The 20,438-nt window shown below is 40.8% G+C and overlaps 1 protein-coding gene across 2 annotated transcripts in view; it reads left to right on the forward strand.

Moving 5' to 3' along the window:
- LOC140717109 (differentially expressed in FDCP 6 homolog) overlaps nucleotides 1-20,438 on the forward strand; it is a 167,015-nt gene that overhangs the window by 54,616 nt on the left and 91,961 nt on the right. For both annotated transcript variants that reach the window (XM_073030339.1, XM_073030341.1), the window contains exon 3: nucleotides 15,681-15,866. In XM_073030339.1, the coding sequence (XP_072886440.1) occupies nucleotides 15,681-15,866 (186 nt within the window). The remainder of the gene's footprint in view (nucleotides 1-15,680; nucleotides 15,867-20,438) is intronic.

Below are 20,438 nucleotides of genomic sequence, written 5' to 3' on the forward strand. Positions count from 1 at the left end.
TATTCTATAGACCACCCCCCCCACCCCCCACAGAATAGTAAGAGACTGAGGAACAGATAGGAAGGCAGATTTTGGAAATGTACAAAAAATGAGAAAGGGGCTTCAACTTCCCTAATGTTGATTGACACCTCCTTAGTGGGGATGGGGCCGAATTTGTCAGCTGTGTCCTGGAAAGATTCCTGACTCGATTATGTAAACAGTCCGACTAGAGGAGAGGCCAGACTGGATCTGGTACAAGGCAATGAACCAGGTCAGGAGTCAGATCTGTCCATGGGGAGCATTTCAGAGACAGTGACTTCAATTCACTGACCTTTACTATAGCCTTGGAAAGGGATAGGAGCAGATGGTATAGGGAAGTATTTAATTGTGGGGGGGGGGGGGGGAGAGAATTATAATGCTATTTGGAGGAATGGGGACTATAAACTGGGAACAGATGTACTCCAGGAAATGCATAACAGAAATTGTGGAGGTTGTATAGGGAGAACTTGCAGGGGGTTCTCCATAGATTTGGCTCATTGAGGCAGGGAAGGGATGATGGGGTAAAGGAACCATGGTTGACAAGAGATGTGGAACACCTAGTCAAGAGGTAGAAAGAAGCTTGCATGGAGTTTAAGAAACAAGGATCAGACAGGGTTCTAGAGAGTTACAGGGTAGCCAGGAAGGGGCTTCAGAATGGACGGGAGAGCTGGAAGGGGACATGAGAAGGCCTTGTTGAGGAAGATTAAGGGAAATCCCATGCGTTCTACACAGGAGAATGGCCAGATTTCAGTGATAGTAGTGGAAGGATGTGACTGGAGTCAGAAGAGACAGAAGATACTTTCAGTTTTCACCAGTGAGGAGGATCTTGTTGATTGTGAGGACAATGTAAAACAGGCTGATATGCTTGAATGGATTGATGTTCAGAATGGGATATGCTAGAACTCTTGAACATTAGCATAGATAATTCCCGGGGGCCAGATATGATGTACCCAGGGTACTAAGGAAAACGAAGGAAGAGATTGCTATGCATTTAGTGATGATCTTTGCATCATCACTGGCCACAGGAGTAGTACCAAATGATTGGAGGGTGGAAAATGTTATTCCTTTGTTCAAGGAGGGGAGAAGGGATAACATGGGGTATTATTGGGCAGCGATTTATTTATTTATTTTCAGTGTTGAGCAAATTGTTGGAGAGAATTCCTGGAGAACCCAAGTATTTGCAGAAGCGTGGTCTGATTAAGAATAGTCAGCATGTATTTGATGGGCAGGTCATACCTCTTGAGCCGGGGTGAATTCTTTATGGGTGTGTCAAAGCACAGTGATAAAGGTAGAGCACTGGATGTGGAGTATATGGATTTTAGCAAGGCGTTCGATAAGGTTTCCTATGGCATGCCCATTCAGAAAGTGAGGGAGTGTGGGATTCAGGGAAAAGTGGGTAGTAGATGGAGCATATTCTGCATGAAGGTCAGTGACCAGTGGTGTTCTGCTGGGTTCCTTCCAGGACTCCTGCTCTTGGTGATTTTTATAAATGGCTTAGATGTGGAAGTGGAAGGGTGGGTTAGTAAGTTTGGAGATGGCATGAAGGTTAGTGGAGTTGTGGGTAATGTGTAGGCTGCAACGGGACACTGAGAGGATGGAGAACTGTCTGAGAAGTGGTGGATGGAGTGCGAGTGTGAGGAGATGCATTGTGGAAGGTCGAGTTTAAAGGCAGAATACCAGATTAATGGCAGTGCAGAGGAATGGGGATCATGGGATCCATAACCATAGTTTCCTCAAAGTTGCCATGCAAGATGGTAGAGTTGTTACGAAGGTGTATGATGTGTTGGCCTTTATTAGTCGGGGGATTGCGCTCAAGAACCATGAGGTAACGTTACTGCTCTATAAAACACTGGTTAGACCACACTTGGAGTATTGTGTTCAGTTCTGGTCTCATTATAGGAAGGATGTGGAAGCTTTTGAGAGACTGCAGAGGAGATTTACCAGGATGCTGCCTGGATTAGAGAGCATGTCTTATGAAGATGGGTTGAGCGAGCTAGGGCTTTTCTCTTTGGAGCAAACGTGGATGAGAGGTAACTTGATAGAGGTGTTACAGGATGACGAGGCATAGATAGAGTGAATAGTCAGAGACTTTTTCCCAGGGTGGAAATGGTTACTACAACGGAGCATAGCTTTAAGATGATTGGAGGAATGTATAGGGGTATGTTGGTGGTAAGTTCTTCATATAGAGAGTGGTAGGCGCTTGGAACATGCTGCCGGGGTGATAGTCTGATACATTAGGGAACTTTGGGAAACAGATAGGCACATGTATGATAGAAGGATGGAGGATTACTTAGCAGAGAAAAGTTTGATTGATCTTGGAGTAGGTTTAAAGGTTGGTGCTACACTGTGGGCTGAATGGCCTGTACAATAGTAATACGTACTTTATTGATCCCAAGTGGGAGATTATTTTGTTACAGCAGCAACCTTTAAAAGCAGACTTAGCAATAATAATACAGAAAAATAATATGATTTGTCAATGCTCAATACTGAGCAATAATTAATGTACAAAATAATAAAACAGACTATTGTGCTATGATGTGTTCTCTGTGTCGCACAGACGTGAACTGTTGTATACGCTTACTGCATTTGATGGGAAGGATTTTCTGTAACAGTCTCTGTGACAGTGCAGCTGAATGAGTCTGTTTGAAAGGGGGCTGTGCTGCTTGTTCAGTCGGTCGCTGTGTCAGATTGTCCATAATGGATAGAGAGTGTTTAGTATGCTGTAATATTCTGTGTTCTCTCAGTTTTATGGAGTTAAATGACCTTTTATGTAATATGAATAATAACTTATCAAAAATGTCTTTACTGTCTAATATGCATATGAATCCTGCTATTCCGAATTGTGGAGGAGCAGTGTGTGTAGGATGGGCAGATAGAAATTGATGAGCTTTGTACCATTTTGTTTAGTGTAAAAAGAAGGCAAAACATACCAGTTCCACTGTAGGATAGCATATCCCCAAAATGTGCTTTTGTCGATGTCCTGCTAATTAAAAAAAATCTTATTTGTGCTGTTGGGTCCCTGAAAGATGTTAATTAAGAATTTTGACACACTTTAAAGGGTTAAAGGCAAGGTTCAAACAATTTCTTAAAGGAGAACATCCCCTGAAACAGGGTGAATTGGAGTAATACCTTCACTCCACTAATTCAATAGGCTGCAGGTGGAAGGATGTGTTAAATAAGAAGATGATAATTAGAGCCTGGTAAAGGAAGGATGATAGGTTGAGGGAATCAGTTGGGGACGGGGTAGGAGATCCAGTATGTACAGTGATAGGCACCGTGGGGGAGTAGGTGGGGGTGGATCAGAAGGAGAAAGAGGCGTACAGTTGGAAAATTCAATCTTCTTACTATTGGGTTGCTTTCTATCCAGGTGTGTGGGCACATTGTAACTTTACACCCTCCTTTCAGCAGCTGTGTATTAGTTTTGGCGCATCACCTTGCAACAGGGTATTGACAATGAGAGAAAAAAAATCAAAATCTAGTGATTTAAGAGACCGATGCATGTCAGTAAAAGTTGCACAGTCATGTTACCTATCAGCAGATGTTAAATAATTTAGAATGAACCATTCAAGGATATCTATGAAAGACCAGGATACTGACGATAATGGTGTGAACAAGACATCAAACTAATATCCAAAGTGATTTACACCATTGTGACTGGTCTTTTCCAACTGTCAAATAGCAATTTTCAGGAGGCACTGCTATAAAGAATTCTTCTAAGGGAGTATCATGAAGTAATAGGCACGACCATACAACAAAAAGATGGATTTATCTGATGGGGGAGAAAGTCAAGGACCAAGGAAACTCTTAATTTTCTGTCTCAAGGGTAGCGGAAGAGGGTGGAAGTTCAGGGAATGTTTGACATTCAAACAAGGCTCCATCAAGCATAGTAGAGGGGAAGCCACATCTCCTGAAAAAGGAAGACATTTCTGATGTCCTGGAATAGAAAGCCTCATCATGAGAACAGATTTAATGGAGTACTGTACTGCCACAAGGCAATAGCTTACACCATCCAGGTCATTTCCTCTCCTCACTTCTGCCAACACCAACAGGGTTAGGAGCATTTATTACCCTTCAACCATCAGGATCCTGAGCTTCACTTGCCTCAGCACTGAACTGATTCCTCAACCTGTGGATTCACTACAACTCATGTCTTCTGTATTATTTGTTTATTTATTCATATGCTATTCCTTTCTTTCCTTGCACGGTTTGTCATCTTTTCCACATTGGATGTTTGTCAGTTTTTGTAGTTTTTCATTAGTTCTTTGATCTACTGTAAGTACATGGTTGTATGTGATGACATGTATGTACTTTGATAATAAATCTCCTTTGAACTTTGAAGTTGTTCACAGTGTGAAATATCCTGTCATATTTCTAGAATGATGCAACCTCAGTGAAATGGCGATTGATGTGTTTCACTTGGGTTCAATACATTTTCAACCATGTAGCATTCAAATTCAAATTAAATTCTAATTTCTAGGCCAGTGCTCTCTATTGTTTCTGTTGATTTGTTAAGGTCTGTTTAAAATTGATTCTGTTCTTGTACAGTTCTCTGCAAATTGAAATATGCTGACCAAAATGGTGATGTAAAGGAAAACAAAGTTCAAAGTAAAATGTACTCTCACCACATACAACCCTGAGATTCATTTTCCTGTGGGCATGCTTAGCAAATCCATAGAACAGTAACTGTAGAGATCAGGAACTGTAAACAAGCTATGCAAATGCAGATAATAAATTAATAGCAATAAATCACAAGCATGTAATAACAAGATAAGAGAATCCTTAAATGAGTGTAGTTATCCCCTTTTGTTCAAGAGCCTGCTGGTTAAGGGGTAGTAACTATTATTGAACTTGTTGGTGTGAGTCCTGAGGCACCTGTACCTTCTACCTGATGGCAGCAGTGAGAAAAGAGCATGGCCTGGGTGGGGAGGATCTTTGATAATGGATGCTGCTTTTTGACAGCAACATTTTTTGTAGATGTGCTCAATGTTTGAGGGGCTTTATCTGAGATGTACTGGGCCGAATCCACTATCTTTTCCACTCATTGGTGTTCCCATTCCAGGCCATAGTGTAGCCTGCGGATGACATGCTGAATCTCTGCAGGCTCCTGAGGAAGTCGAGGCACTGTCATGCTTTTCTCGCAGTTATGCTTGTATGATGGGTCCGGGACATGTCCTCTGAGATAGTGACATGCAGGAATTTAAAGTTACTGACTCTTTCCACCTCTGATCATTCGATGGTCATTGGCTCATGGACCACTGGTTTCCCTCTCCTGAAGTCTGCAGTCTGTTCTTATTGGCATAGAGTGAGAGGTTGTTATTACTTCACTCAGTCAAATTTTCAGTCTCCCTCTTGTATGCTGAATCATCACCATCTTTGATACAGCCCGCAACAGTGGTGTCATCAGCAAACTTGAGCTGTACTTAGCCACACAGTCATGGGTGTAAAGTGAGTAGAGCAGGTGGCTATTTGATGAATTTCCTCTGATTTATTTGTTTCAAGTACACTCGAGGATGATGAGATACCATTTTAAAATTGGTTCTTTCAGTACTTCGGCTTAAGTTTTTTTGTTTTATGTCATTGACTGTAATTGTTGACAAGCATGCAATGGAAAGCTTGAAGATTTTACCATTTGAATAATCATTGTCTAATCCTGCTGAGAAGAAAGGTTAAAGGTTTTCTTATTTTCTGTGGATATTGTTAGTAATTTGGCCAATGCAAAAGTTTCCCTGCTTTGAAGCAACACACACAAGATGCTGGAGAAGCTCAGCAGGCCCGGCAGCATCTATGGAAAAGAATACAGTCAGGTTTGCTTTGTCAAAGCTGCAAATTATTTATTTTGCTTTAAACTGATCCTTAATTGCAACAGATTGAGGTTTATTGGAAGTCATTTTCAGCATATCCTTTCATTTGCGTTTTTTGACAAAGATGTTGAGCTAATTTAGGTGGGAGTATTATTTATTTAGATTTTATTGTTTCTGTTCTTGTAAAATTTAGCTGAAATTAATGTGAAAACTTGTAGGTGTAAATTGTTTATGAAAAATTAGAGTTTCTGTGACATTTAGTGCTATCTTTCAAAATATCATATTAGCTACAGAATTGGCCCTGCCGATAAGATGAGTTAATGAATGTTGCATTAATTATGCTTGAGGATGGGCCTTCAGTGAGGAACTATTAAACTTGATCTTTTGGTTTCAAATACGCTAGGTACTTCTATAAAACGTAATATTTTAACAGCTAAGGAGTTCATTCCTGTCCCACAATACAGATAATAATTCTGAACTTACTTCTAAAAGTTATTTTCAAGAATTTAAAATTAAAATAGTCCAACTTGTAGTTCATCTAATTAAATGTGCCTTTTGCAGATGTTCAGATTATTAGTCACATGTTGAGTTATCATTAGAAACTATATCAAAGAAAGCTTTAAAATCATTTTTAAATGAAATTTAAAATGTGCTCAACTCTCAGTAACTACTGTAGTACAGTCACTAGGCTTTATTGAAAGCAGGGAAATTACTCAACCTCTCTAAGCAACACAAATAAAATGCGGGAGGAACTCAGCAGGCAGGCTGAGTAAAAAGTAAGCAGTTGGCTTTTCAGGCCAAGACCTTCCATCAGAATTTGTTCAACTTGTACTTCTGTGAACTAACGTCTACACTATCATTGTATTTCTTAAATTTGACCTGCACTTGTCACAGTAGGATAAAACACTTGCATCTCACAAAGCAGTAATGCACGATATTTCATTAAAGATTTATTGTAAACCTACCGTCCAATGATACTCTATCACCTTCAAAGTACCTCTTTAACTTCAAACACTCCTTACATAAGCAGTTTTCTGTAACACAATCAAGTAAACAGCACTGCTTCTGACAATTACTTGGTAGAGTTATCTCCATATTGCTATGTGAACAAGTTTATCCACAGTTCTCTTGTACATTACTGGGAGTAGATCCTAAATGTACGCTTTTTATAACACAAAGGTGATTGATGTCATACCTCCTCCCACACTGTTTTAATCACGTTCATGTACTGCCACTTAGTCCAGAGTGAGTGAATTAGTCCACTGCCACCTCAAGGAAAATTCTTCTTTCTGTTGGTGTTCAGCCATCGTCAGGATGAGGGGTTTAAGTGATGGAAAATTGCTGGATCTATCAACATGCAGGCAAGGTGAATGGGTTTTACACAAGCAACAACTTTGATATGAAGTTTTCATAACCTGTGGAAACAAATCCATGTTCATTAGTACTAAGGTTGTTGTTTAGTTGCTTTGCAATCTTCCTGACAACCTTACTGCAGGGGTTGATGGCAGGGAACTCAATTACATATAAGCAAAGATGTCATAGCATGACTCTTTGTTTCTGAATTCACAGGAACGGTCAGTTGTGTTTGCTTCATGGTGTGAATCATTCCACTCTATTATTTTAAACTCTTCTCTAGCTTAAAAGTTTATTTAACAATCAGGTTTGTTTCTCATTTCATGCTGGAGCATGAAGCTTGGTCGGTCTTCTGAGTGAAGATTAGAAAATTGTCTTTACAGCACCACACAGGTACCTGACCCTTTTAATGTTGGTTTATTTTGAATTCTTAACTTTGAGTGTGCCAGGTTTTTTTGTCTCCCAAATCATACCTTTTAATCTGGTTTCCTAATGTATCCAATTTGTGAGTGTAATTTATTTTATTTAGGTGTAAGACATTAGTTTTGTGTTAAACAATACAGTCGGCCCTCCTCATCTGCGAGGGATTGGTTCAGGGACCCCTCGTGGATACCAAGACACGCGGATGCTCAAGTTGTGGTGGACCTTAGGACCCAGCAGAACCCCAGACCTTATTTAACCTGTCTCAGTGCGGTGGACATTAGGACCTGGCGGTGGAACTCTGAATCCGCAGTGTCTCTGTTCACGAAAATAATCACGATCACGATTGAAAATAAAGTGGAAATAATAAAGCGATTGGAAAGAGGTGAAATGCCTTCGGCCATTGGAAAAACGTTAGGCTACAGTTGGTCAGCGATCAGAACAATTTTAAAGGATAAAGTGAGAAAGGCCCTGCCCCGATGAAAGCTACAATTATTACAAAGCAACGCAGTGGTTTAATTATTGGGTTTTGGGGTTTTGGGTTTTTGATCCTCCACATCAACCAGGCACGGTGGAGAGCGCAGTCGATAGCAGTCTGTCACTGGATCGAACTCGGGAACTTCTGTTCCCGAGCCTGGCGCTGAAGCATACATTCTTAAGCATTTTATATGCATAGAAAGGTAAAATATATACTAGATACGAAGACAAACATTTGACTAACTGACACTAAATAATACTGGATGTACCTGTTCCGACTTACACAGTAAGAGAACTTCCGATTTGTTTCGATCCCGTTCCACGATAACCCACACACATCCTCCTGTATGCTGTACTTTAAATGATCTCTAAATTACTTATAATACCTAATACAATGTAAATGCTATGTAAAATAGTTGTAATACTGCATTGTTTAGGGAATAATGACAAGAAAAAAGTCTGTACATGCTCAAACAACAAGTGCTGGAGGAGCACTTCAGGGTTTTCGCGATTCGCGGTTGGTTGAATTCGCGTATGCGGAATTTGTGGATAAGGATGGCCGACTGTACAATTGCAAAGTAAATTTAAAATTATATCTTGTTTTAATTACTTATCATAGGAGGATCCCTTACAGAGGTGAGTTAATTACTTAAGTAAAATGTGATTTATTGCTCAGGACATAATTGCTCCAGAAAGCATCCAGTGGACTCATTCTCAAATTAAATTAGGCAATATATTGACAAAATTATTATTCAAATTAAAAATCTCCCACAGCTAATGAACTGCCTTGGTTACAGCTTTACTTATGATTAATAATTGACTTAACAATTTTACTAACTTTTGGTTGGACCATACACCAGTCTGTGATCATTTATTTCTATCGTACAGATTCTACTTTCTCTGTTTCTAAGTGAAGATATTTGTTCTGAAAAGGACAGTAGGAGATGACACGGCCTGGTGATGTCCCCCGCTGTCATCAGCAGAATCCACTACATTCTGCAGCTGCCTGCGTTCCTCTACATTCCAGTCGCCATACCAGACCATGATGCAAACAGTCACGATGCATCTGTGGAGGTTTGTTATCTTCAACCTCCTCAGAAAGACGCTGATGTGCCTTTCTTGTTGTAGTTATAGAGCACTACAGCACCGAGGGAAGCCCTTTGGCCCATCTAGTCCCTGCTGAGCAGTTTTTCTACCTAGTCCCATTGACTAGCACCTGGACTATAGCCTTCCATCACCCTCCCTCCCATCCATATACTAATCCAAATTTCCTTTAAATGTTGTAATTGAACCTGCATTCACCACTTCTGCAGGCAGATCGTCCCACACTCTCGCCATCCTCCGAGTGAGGAAGTTCCCTTGTAACCTGTTCCCTTCATAAATACCTGGCTTCTGCCAGGTTTTCAGGATACCTTCCATGTCACAAAGCTACACTGATAAATTTAATGTACATTGACCCTGCAGCAAAAGAATTAAGAAAAGAAGTATACGGGAGAGAATAAATAATGCAGCGGTGAGGACGTAAAGGGGGAGCGCAGGAATGGACACTTTTACTGGGTGTCAACATGGACCCAATGAGCCAAACAGACACTTCCTATAAATTCCTTTGCATTCCAAACCCTAATCACTCCTAACCCTGATTCAATATGTGCTCCAAATCCGTGCTCTATAGTAACCAGGCCTTGAGCCATTGGATGCAGTGTCTCTTTATCCTAACTCTTTGCTATTTTAAGCATCTTTATTAAGTCTCTAGCCTTCTCTCCTTAAAAGCAGATTGCTTAAGCCGTCATGAAGTTTTTGTAATTGCACATTAAACTCACATCATAAGTCAATTCTTATTAGAGCAAACTACTTGCCCCATTGGGTATCATACAATGAGAATAGAGTCTCATTCTTCAGGTATTCCACAGGTGCATTGATAGAAAAATGAGCGGGCTGTGTGGGAGGAAAGGCTTGGATTGAATTTGGATTAGTTTAGAAGGTCTGCACAACATCGTGGGCTAAAGGGTCTGTACTGTTCATGTTCTTCCCTTTCCTGGTCCTGATTTAAATCCACCCGCTCATCTTCTCTCAATTCTTCATTCTCAAGGCCATGAATGGTTATTGCCATGATAAGTCTGGTCACTGATAACTTCATTCTGTTGTTGCTATGGTAATAGTTTCAGAAAATTGCTGTGAAAAGCTAAACTTGCATTGTAGAGACTAACTTGATGTCCAGTACCTTTTGATGCGCTGGTACGACAAAATCTGGTCCAGTATTGAAAAGAAAGATGTGCTGGTCCAGTCACATAGAGAAGAATGTATATTTGCTTCCTGGTCAATCCTCAACATTACTTTTTATGCTTGAGAACAGCATCATCATCATTGTCATTATGTGCTGTGTTGTATTATGTGGGCGATCATGGTCTATGACCATGATTGTACTTGACAAATTTTTCTGCAGAAGTGGTTTGTCATTGCCGCTATCTGGGCAATGGCTTTACAAGACGGGTGACCACAGTCATTATCAATACTCTTCAGAGACTCTCTGCCTGGTGTCAGTGGTCACATAACCAGGACTTGTGACATGCATCAGCTGCTCACAAGGCCATCCACCACCTGCTCCCTGCTCCCATGGCTTCACGTAACCCTGATTGGGCGGGGCGGGGGGAAGCTAAGCAGGTGCTGTACCTGGCCCAAGGGTGACCTTCAGGCTAGCTGAGGGAAGGGGTGCCTTGCATCTCCTTTGGTGGAGATGTACCGCCACCCAAGGATTGAGACAAGGCTTGCAAATTTCCAACCATGCCGTGCATTATGCCTTGCAGTCCATATTAATTAGATAGTCTTGTGGTATCAACTTGATCTCGCAAGGACAATGTCTGGCCAGGTGTTAAGCCTGGTCAAGCTTTCTTTGAACTTAGCTCTGTTTATCCCATCGTAAAATCAGTTTCTATGATTTGTCAGAGGGCTGTATTGTTTGTCTTGGTTCTGTATTCATTCAGGTTGCATTTAGTAACTGGTGGCTGTTGTGGAGAAGAGGAGGAAGTTTGTTTTGACCAAAAACCTTTATTTATATTATCTGTTGTTAGTCTTAAGTTTACTGTTTTTATTATGTGTTGTTATTGAGAAAGAGTTGTGTTCAATAATGATGATTTCAACTGTAATTTGAATTTACTTCATGTAGTTTGATTATATTAAATTAGTTAAACAAAATAACCTTGAAGCAGCTTTAAAAATCCAAACAAGTTACTTCAAATCCTGAAATTTAAGCACAAGGGATCAAAATATAGAATACTTTTAAAGCTAGAAAGTGATTTTTAGAAATGTATGAGTCTAGAAATACCGTAGATTCCGGACTACAGAGCGCACCTGATTATTAGCCGCAGGCTCTAATTTTAGAAATAAAATCAATTTTTTAATTGTAAAGGCCGCACCGGATTTTAGGCCGCACCGCTACTTTTAAATATACATACGTATCGGTAACACAAATTACGTTGCATATACTTTTTTACTGAACAGCACGAACAACATTCCAATATCTCCTAGCGACTGGTAAAAAAATATATATTGCAGCCTACCAGGAAAAGTTATTGATCAACTTTAACTTAAAAGCAGCGTTTTCGATCGGGTCTAATCGGGTCTGACGCTTGCGCAATGCGATCGGGTCTAATCGGGTCTGACGCTTGCGCATTGCGATCGGGTCTAATCGGGTCTGACACGCTTGCGCAATGCGATCGGGTCTAATCGGGTCTGACGCTTGCGCAATGCGATCGGGTCTAATCGGGTCTGACGCTTGCGCATTGCGATCGGGTCTAATCGGGTCTGACACGCTTGCGCAATGCGATCGGGTCTAATCGGGTCTGACGCTTGCGCATTGCGATCGGGTCTAATCGGATCTGACGCTTGCGCAATGCGATCGGGTCTAATCGGGTCTGACACGCTTGCGCAATGCGATCGGGTCTAATCGGGTCTGACACGCTTGCGCAATGCGATCGGGTCTAATCGGGTCTGACGCTTGCGCAATGCGATCGGGTCTAATCGGGTCTGACACGCTTGCGCAATGCGATCGGGTCTAATCGGGTCTGACGCGCTTGCGCAATGCGCTCGGGTCTAATCGGGTCTGACGCTTGCGCATTGCGATCGGGTCTAATCGGGTCTGACGCTTGCGCAATGCGCTCGGGTCTAATCGGGTCTGACGCTTGCGCATTGCGATCGGGTCTAATCGGGTCTGACGCTTGCGCAATGCGCTCGGGTCTAATCGGGTCTGACGCTTGCGCATTGCGATCGGGTCTAATCGGGTCTGACGCGCTCGGGTCTTGCTTCGAGTATTTTCCATGTTGATGAGGGTGAGTACAAATGACTGATTTACAATAATTTAATTGTGAAAGTGCGCTTGATTTATCGTACAATTTCATTGGACCTCTGTGAACTACTCATCAATTTTATTGGTCTACTGTTACGAGGCAAAATGTTTACGAGGCGGCATGAAAAAAAAACCATGTATTAGCCGCTCTGGATTATAGGCCGCAGAGTTCAAAGCTGTTCAAAATGTGGGGAAAAAGTAGCGGCTTATAATCCGGAATCTACGGTAATATCTCTGAGCAGTGATGGGCACACAGCTCGCTAGTCCCAATGGTAGAATGTTCCCGTTATGAAAGGTATCACTGTTGGTGGGTACTCTTTGATTGGGAATGGGTTGACGACAGGTAAAATGGGAATATTAGACTGATCATCTGATTTTTTTCAATGGTATGAATAATTGACAAACAACTGATTCTTCGACCTACAGCCCACTTTCAAGGCCTCTGCAACTCATTCTTAGTGTTATTTATTTCCTGATTGCACAGTTTGTCTTTTGCACATTGGTTGTTTATCAACTTTGTCTATATATACTTTTTTTAGTACATTCTGTTGTATTTCTGTATTTTTCCTATAAGTGCCTGCAAGAAAATGAATCTCAAGGTATTATATCGTAACTTGTACCGACTTTGATAATTTACTTTGAACCTTGGATTGGGCCTGCGGTGTGGTTAGGCTGCTTATTTGATATACATATAACCTCAGTACCCCAAATTAAAGTGATCTCTCTCAGGCATTCAAAACTGTTCCATCTACTTAGTAGCTTTTACAGTTTAGCCTGGAAATGTAGCTTAACTGGCTGCCAAACTATTTTAGTGGGGTGCCATTTTTCATCATTTCACAATAATGAAATGAAAAGTTTGTAAACATCAAACAGTGGCAATAAAGAACGGTAAAGTAGTAAAAACCTGCATCAGTATTTGGTGTGACCACTCATTGCCTTTAAAACTGTATCAGTTCTCTTGGGTGTGTTGTCATGCAGTTTTATAAGAAAATTGGCTGGTGTCCAAGTAGCTTGGAGAACTTGCCACAGTTCCTTTGCATACTCTGACTGGCTCGCTTGTTTCTGTCTCTCCAGGTAATCCCAGACAGCCTCTGATGTTGAGATCAGGGCCCTGTGGAGGCTATACCATCTGTTGCAGAACTCTTTGTTGTTCTTTTTGATGAAGATGGTTCGCATGACCTTGGCTGTGTGTTTGGGGGTCATTGTCCTGTTGAAGGATGAAGTTGGGACTGGCCAGACACACTGGTAGTGTTGTGTGATGGATGAGAATCTCCTGGTACTTCAGCATGGAGGATTCTGACCAGATCACCAACTCCATTTGCAAAAATGCAGTCCCAAACCTGCAGGAAACCTCTGCTGTACTTCACTGTTGGCTCTAGACACTCATCTTTGTAGCACTCTCCACTGATAAACTGCCTTCTGTTTGAGCCAAAAATTACAAATTTTGACTAGCCAGTCCAGTGCACTTGCTGTCATTGTTCAGCATTCCAGTCCTTGTTTTTGTATGTAGGTGAGTCTCTTGGCTTTGTTTCTACTTCAGAGGAGTGGTGTTTTGGCAGCATAACGATCATGTATGACAAGTCTTCGCTGGACTGTAGAGGGGTGTACTTGGGTTCCAGTGGTTTCTGTGAGTTCAGAGCCGATAACAGTGCTGGACGATTTCTGATTTAGAAGGGACATCAGTTTGATGTATTTCTGGTCTGGTGCTCTCAGTTTCCATGGCCGATCACTGCATTTCTGGTCCTCAATTTTGCTTGTTTCTATGTGCATCTTCAGAAGAGCTTGGATAGCATGTCTTGAAACTCCTGTCTACCGTGAAATTTCAGCTTGGGAGAGACCTTGCCGATGCAAAATGACTACTTGTTCAAAGTTCAAATATAATTTTTTTTTAACAAAGTACGTACATGCCGCATATACAAACTTAAGATTCATTTTCTGGTGCATACTCAATAAATCCATAGAACAATAACCATAACAGAATTAAAGAAAGACTGCCCAACTAGGCTGTTCAACCAGAATGCAAAAGAAGAAACAACAATAATAAATGAGTATCGAGAACATGAGACGAAGATTCTGTGAAAGTGAGTCCATTGATTGTGGGAATATTTCAGTGATGGGGCAAGTATAGTTGAGTGAAGTTATCCCCTTTGGTTCAAAAGCATGATGGTTGAGGGGTAATAACTGTTCCTGAGTTACACTGTGTGTGCCCTGAGGCTCCTGTGCCACCTTCCTGAGGGCAGCAGTGAGATGAGAGCAGGTCCTGGCGGGGTTCCCTCTGACGGATGCTGCTTTCCTACAGCAGCATTTCATGTCGGTGTGCTCCGTGGTGGAGAGGGCTTAACCTGTGATGGACTAGACCGTATCCACTACTCTTTGTAGGATTTTTCCATTCAAGAGCATTGGTGTTTCTATACAGGCTGTGATGCAGCCAGTCAATAAACTCTTGTCTACGTATCTGTGGAGGTTTGTCAGAATTTTAGATGTCATGCTGAATATCCACAAGCTCCAAGTAAGCAGAGGCGCTGCTGTGTTTTCTTCATAATTGCACTTCGTTAGAGCCCAGGACAGGTCCTCCAAAATAATAACAGTGAGGAATTTAAAGTTGCTAACCCTCTCCACCTCTGATCCTCTGAGGACTGGCTCATGGACCTCCTTGATTTCCTTCTCCTGAAGTCTATCATCAGCTCCTTGGTCTTGCTGACATTGAGTAAGAGGTTGTTGTTACTATACCACTCAGCTAGACTTCCAATATGTTGATTCCTCACCACCTTTGATGCAGCCTACGTCAGTGGTGTCATCAGCAATCTTGAATATGGCATTAGAGATGTGCTTAGCCTCACAGTCATAAGTGTAAAGTGGGAATAAGTGGGCAGTGGGAATTCATCCAGTGCTAATGTAGATCATGGAGGCGATATTGCCATTCTGACCTAACTGGGGTCTGCAAGTGAAGAAATTGAGGATCCAATTGCATGAGGAGTTATTGAGGCCAAAGTCGTGGAGCTTGTTGATTAGTTTTGAGGGTATGATATCAAATGCTATGCTCACTCTTGCCATAGTGTAAGAATTGATGATTTGAAGGTTAAACTGTAACATTTGCTGCACCCTAACTTTTAGATTGGTTGTTGTTCCCCCATTTTGATTCCTTCTAAGCCTTTCTGTTTCAGTTAATCAGTTTAGTTCATTTAACTCATTATGTCATTGATCATTAGCATCTGTTTGTATCTTTGTTTAATCATACACTGGGCTAAATACCAAACACACTTTTACAGGTCGAGGAAGGCGCCTTTGTCAAAGAGAACTTTGATGAACTCTGCTGGACTTTATCTGCAAAGAAGAACTACAAACATGACAAGAATGGAAACTGTACAATTTCAGACCGTGATGCCTTCAGGCTATGGTGCCTTTTTAACTTCCTGTCAGAGGACAAATATCCGCTGGTGATGGTTCCTGATGAGGTGAGAACTTTATAGATCTGTTCATAAGTTGATTTGATTGCTTTGAAATGGTTTTGACTAAATTAGAATTCCGCGGTTGTGAATGCAGCTGTTTTGGTACATGAAAAATGTTATTTGGTCTTCTGTCACTTCCACGACGATGAGAATGTCATTTTCAGCAAGAAATCAGTTATTGTTCTTATGAATTTTCTCTCTAGTATGGTCACATAAATGATTTATCTGTAGGGTTTCTGTTCTAGATGAAGTCTACAATGGGCATTGTATCCCACAGCACTGGGATGCTGGCACTATAGTTAGCTAGAGCATTGGTACCTTATAAACACCCTTTAGATTTGTGATATTTGTTGTTGCTAATAAGAGGAAGGGTGGACTTTAATTTTGCTTTAATGGATGATGATATCTCCGGCTTTGAATGTATGCTGAACTTTTTTTTCATGTTTCTGCATTTTAATCGAGAATTAGGCCCAGACCTAAGGTTACTTGTCAGTTCATTTTTTTTAAAAAAAATTTCAATTGATTCCCATCAAAATATCAAACTTGGATGTGCTAAGCTGCAATTCGGTGGATTTTTTTTGTCTGGAACTAATTCTAGGAGGCAAGTTCATGAATTCACAATGTAATACTGTGGAATTAGAAGTCATTGCTGATTGGTGTATTGATAACTATTTTGACATAGTTTGATATCATGCCCTGTCCTTGATTAGTGTTTGATTAAGTATGTCCTTATTATGCAGGGTCAGATGTATTTTGTCACAAATTGTGAAAAAAAAAATGCAAAGAACCTAAATTATAAACACTTGTTCAGGAATTGACAATGTGACATGAGCAGACTAGAATACTGAAGATCTGCCTAAGTGGTGTAGAGCATAGGGAATGTGTTGTCAGCATTAGTTCAAAGTGGAGCTGAGTAAATGTATGAAAGGAAATCAGATTGCAGGGTTGTGGGAGAGTAAGGCTGGTTAGATTGTTATTGCATTGAACCTGGGAAGAGACAGAGGGACAATGAAGATCACAAATTGAAGTTTATGGAGAACAATGTCTTTAAAAGTACAAGATAAGTGTCAAAAACTGAAGTGGCTTTGTTTTAAACAATGAGCCCACTCTTCTGAATTTTAGCTGTACATATTGAATTAAGGGTGCCAATGCAGCATAGCAGCAGAGAGAATTGGATTGTTTGCTGACTCTTCTGATGAGCAATTAGGCTATTTATAGTCGAGATTTGTGGCCTAGTTGAGGTTTTTGGGAGATCCAAGGATCTGAATGATTTATTTGGAAAAAAGGAACAAATCTCACTGCAAGTTAAAATAAATTACATCCTCTCTTCTGCTCCCTCTTCTATTAATATACCTCAATTTGCATATTTTGGAAATTGGGGAACAGGCAAAAATATAATCAAGCCTTTTGCAGATTTTATGGGAACACCAAAGTTTAAAAAAAAAATCCTCTGGTGGTTTTGCCTTGTGCCTTGGGTGGTTTTGGCCTTTGGCCTTCAGCTGCCATGTGCACTAATAGTCACCTAACAAGATGTACTTGCAACTCAGCAAGACCGTGCATTATCTCACTGGAACATCTGAAGACAGTAGCTGTAGGCCATTACCTACACTGCTAACTACACCTCTGAGAATCTGTTACACCTAGTAGCAAGCCTGCCAAGACAGCTGCTCTAGTCATGAGGCTTTATTGGTACGTCTCCTTCAACAGGAAAGGAAAATGGATGTCTCTCAAAAACATCACAAAGCAGCATTACTGACAGCAAATTAAAAGTAAAGAATGCTGGAGCTCCTTAACTTTTGTGAAGAGGAAAGCAAAATTAGTGTTTTAGATCAATGACATTTCATCAGAAAAATCAGAAATCAAACATTTTAAATCACAGAACAAAGAGAAGGATAGAAAGGATAGTGAGAATGTTTTGTCAAAATGGAGTCCAGGAGAGACTGATATATAAATAGCAGTTTAGAGAGTGTGGTAAAGGTATGCAAATTAAAGATAATCTGGTACCAAGAGATCTCATAACAGCATCAATCTTATGGAACAGTCCCCTGAATTAGATGTTCCATGTACATCTTCGAACCAGGTATGAGCTGGGCAGGGAAGGTGAGATTGTGGTCAATTGTTGTTGCTGGATTGTGCTAGTGTCTTTAAGAATGATATTTAAGATGATCATAACCTTCAGGGTTGTGGTTTACTGGCGTTGTTTGAAATATGTTGCTTTAAGATGCGAGTCTGTGCAGTAGATAAAGCGCAGTGCATTCATTGTGGTGGGAGAGTACATGATACACAAACCACATTACCATTAACATTGGAGACCAGAATAGAGGCAGAAGAAAATCAAAATGAAATAAATTATCTGGAACTTTACTCATCATCTTATCCTGATCTCTTTTTTTTAAACTGTATTTGAAGTATTTCTTCTAACCTGTCAGTAATGTTGAACAATTATTCAGCCCTGTTCACATTTTCTGCTGTTCACTTGATGTACAGTTTTATTAGCCTGGATTGCTGTGATGTCAGAGCAGCAACAAGCCAAGCCTTAGAACTATACTCGCCTCAGCTTGCAAAACTATGAGATGCAAATTGTTAACTAATCCTCACACCATTAACCCTCTGTGATTAGATAGTTTTGAGGGTGAATCAGTTAGTTTTGAAAGGAAGTCATTTGTTGGAATAATTTTGAATGAAGTACCAGGTTGTTGTTTGAGGGTATCCCAGTAAATAGAGCCTACTTAGATTTTCAGAAGGCTGTGGAGTGATCAGTCAGTGATCAGATGTAGTCAGTAATATGTTGCTGCAGTGGATACACTTTTTATAGGCAGCCGTTAGTCTCGTGAGACCATGGATTTGCGCCTTGGAAGGTTTCCAGGGCGCAGGCCTGGGCAGGGTTGTATGGGAGACTGGCAGTTGCCCAAGCTGCAAGCCTTCCCCTCTCCACACCACCGATGTTGTCCGGGGAAGGGCACTAGGACCCAAGCAGCTTGGCACCAGTGTCGTCGCAGAGCAATGTGTTGTTAAGTGTCTTGCTCAAGGACACAACACGAACCAGTGACCTTCAGATCATTAGACCGATGCCTTATCCACTAGCTACGCGCCAACACTAGTGGATGCAACACTAATGTAACTATCAGTATATTTCACTAATTTCAAGAATGGCCTTGACATGAAAGTACAGGTTGAGTGTCCCTGATGTGAAATGCTTGGAGCTGGAAATGTTTTAGATTTTGGATATTTTCAGATTTTGGAATATATAATGAGATAGTTTAGGATTACCATCATTTCTGACTCTGAATTTATGTACTATTGGTCTTTCTTTTGTTCATCTCACATATGTACTTAACAGCAAAAAATTATGTACCGTCAACATAATAGAATTATAATGTGTGCGGAGTAACAAAATCATCACAGCAGCATTAGGAGAATACCTGACTCAGTTGTTGAACAACGGCAAACTTTCAGTCTTCACCTACGATGCCATGTTTTCATTAAAAGGTTACAGTACATTGTATTTGTACATTTTTATTTAAGTTTCATGTAAGGTATAGCAACAATCAGCACTGTAGACTTGTTCTGGTGTTAGATTTTCATGACCAACATTTGCTTTAAAAATGTAATGCTTTGCCTTTTTATTAAATTTCTGTAATCAGCCTTCTGAGTTCAGTATTCACAATTGCCTTCAATTTTCCGTCTGTCATAATAGATCGTTGCTTGCTTCATGATACACATACTGTTAAGCGACATATGGTTAGTCCAACTTGACAATACACGACCTATCTTCATTTTTCACTTTGTTTTTTTTTCTATTTTTCATTCACTTCTGTTCATTACAATGTGAGGTCATTTCTCAGAGCTGTCTGTTGTGCTCTGCCTGGGGAGCTTCCTAGCGTCATGGAGAATTTTCCATTTGTGACATAGTGTCACAATATTTGTATTCTGGAGGTTTTTGGATTTTGTAATTTTGGATAAGGGGTTCTCAACCAATACAAGGTTAGTGAAGGTGCTGGGAAGGACGGTATTCTACATGTGGGTTTACATAGACTTAGGAGTGGCTGAACTCTGCCCAAATAACACTGGGTGTGGAGTTGTGTTATTGGCCTTGTGGAACATCAGTGGTATAATCACCAGCAAGTAAAGAATTTTTGATATTTTGAGTCATGATTTTAATAACGATTGCATGCCCAATGCCGAGAGGTATTTGCCAGAACAAAAATTGCACTCAGCTGCCTTCTAAGGCAATCCCTCAGGATTGAAGATCACTTACCTCCATTCTCATTCTGTGGCTTCTGAGGTCACCCATCAGGGTTTGCCACAGCAGGAGCAGGAGGTGACTGGTGGGTAAGCAGATGGCTTTGGGGGAAGTGAGCTCCTTCCACAATTTATGTTGGATTCCTGTGTGCTGCACTGCACAGGCTCTAGATTCCTGTGTTGAGTAGTTTTAGGTCATGAGACCATGGGGATGTTGAACTATCCATGGAAGTTTTAAACCTTCCCTGAATCCTTTCCTCTGTCCACCTGGTAACTTGCTGCAATTCCCAAGTTGGACTCCCAAGATATGGGAAGTGCTCCATGTTTTGTGTCTTG

The sequence above is a fragment of the Hemitrygon akajei genome, chromosome 27 (genome assembly GCF_048418815.1).
Source record: "Hemitrygon akajei chromosome 27, sHemAka1.3, whole genome shotgun sequence".
Taxonomy (NCBI): Eukaryota; Metazoa; Chordata; class Chondrichthyes; order Myliobatiformes; family Dasyatidae; genus Hemitrygon; species Hemitrygon akajei.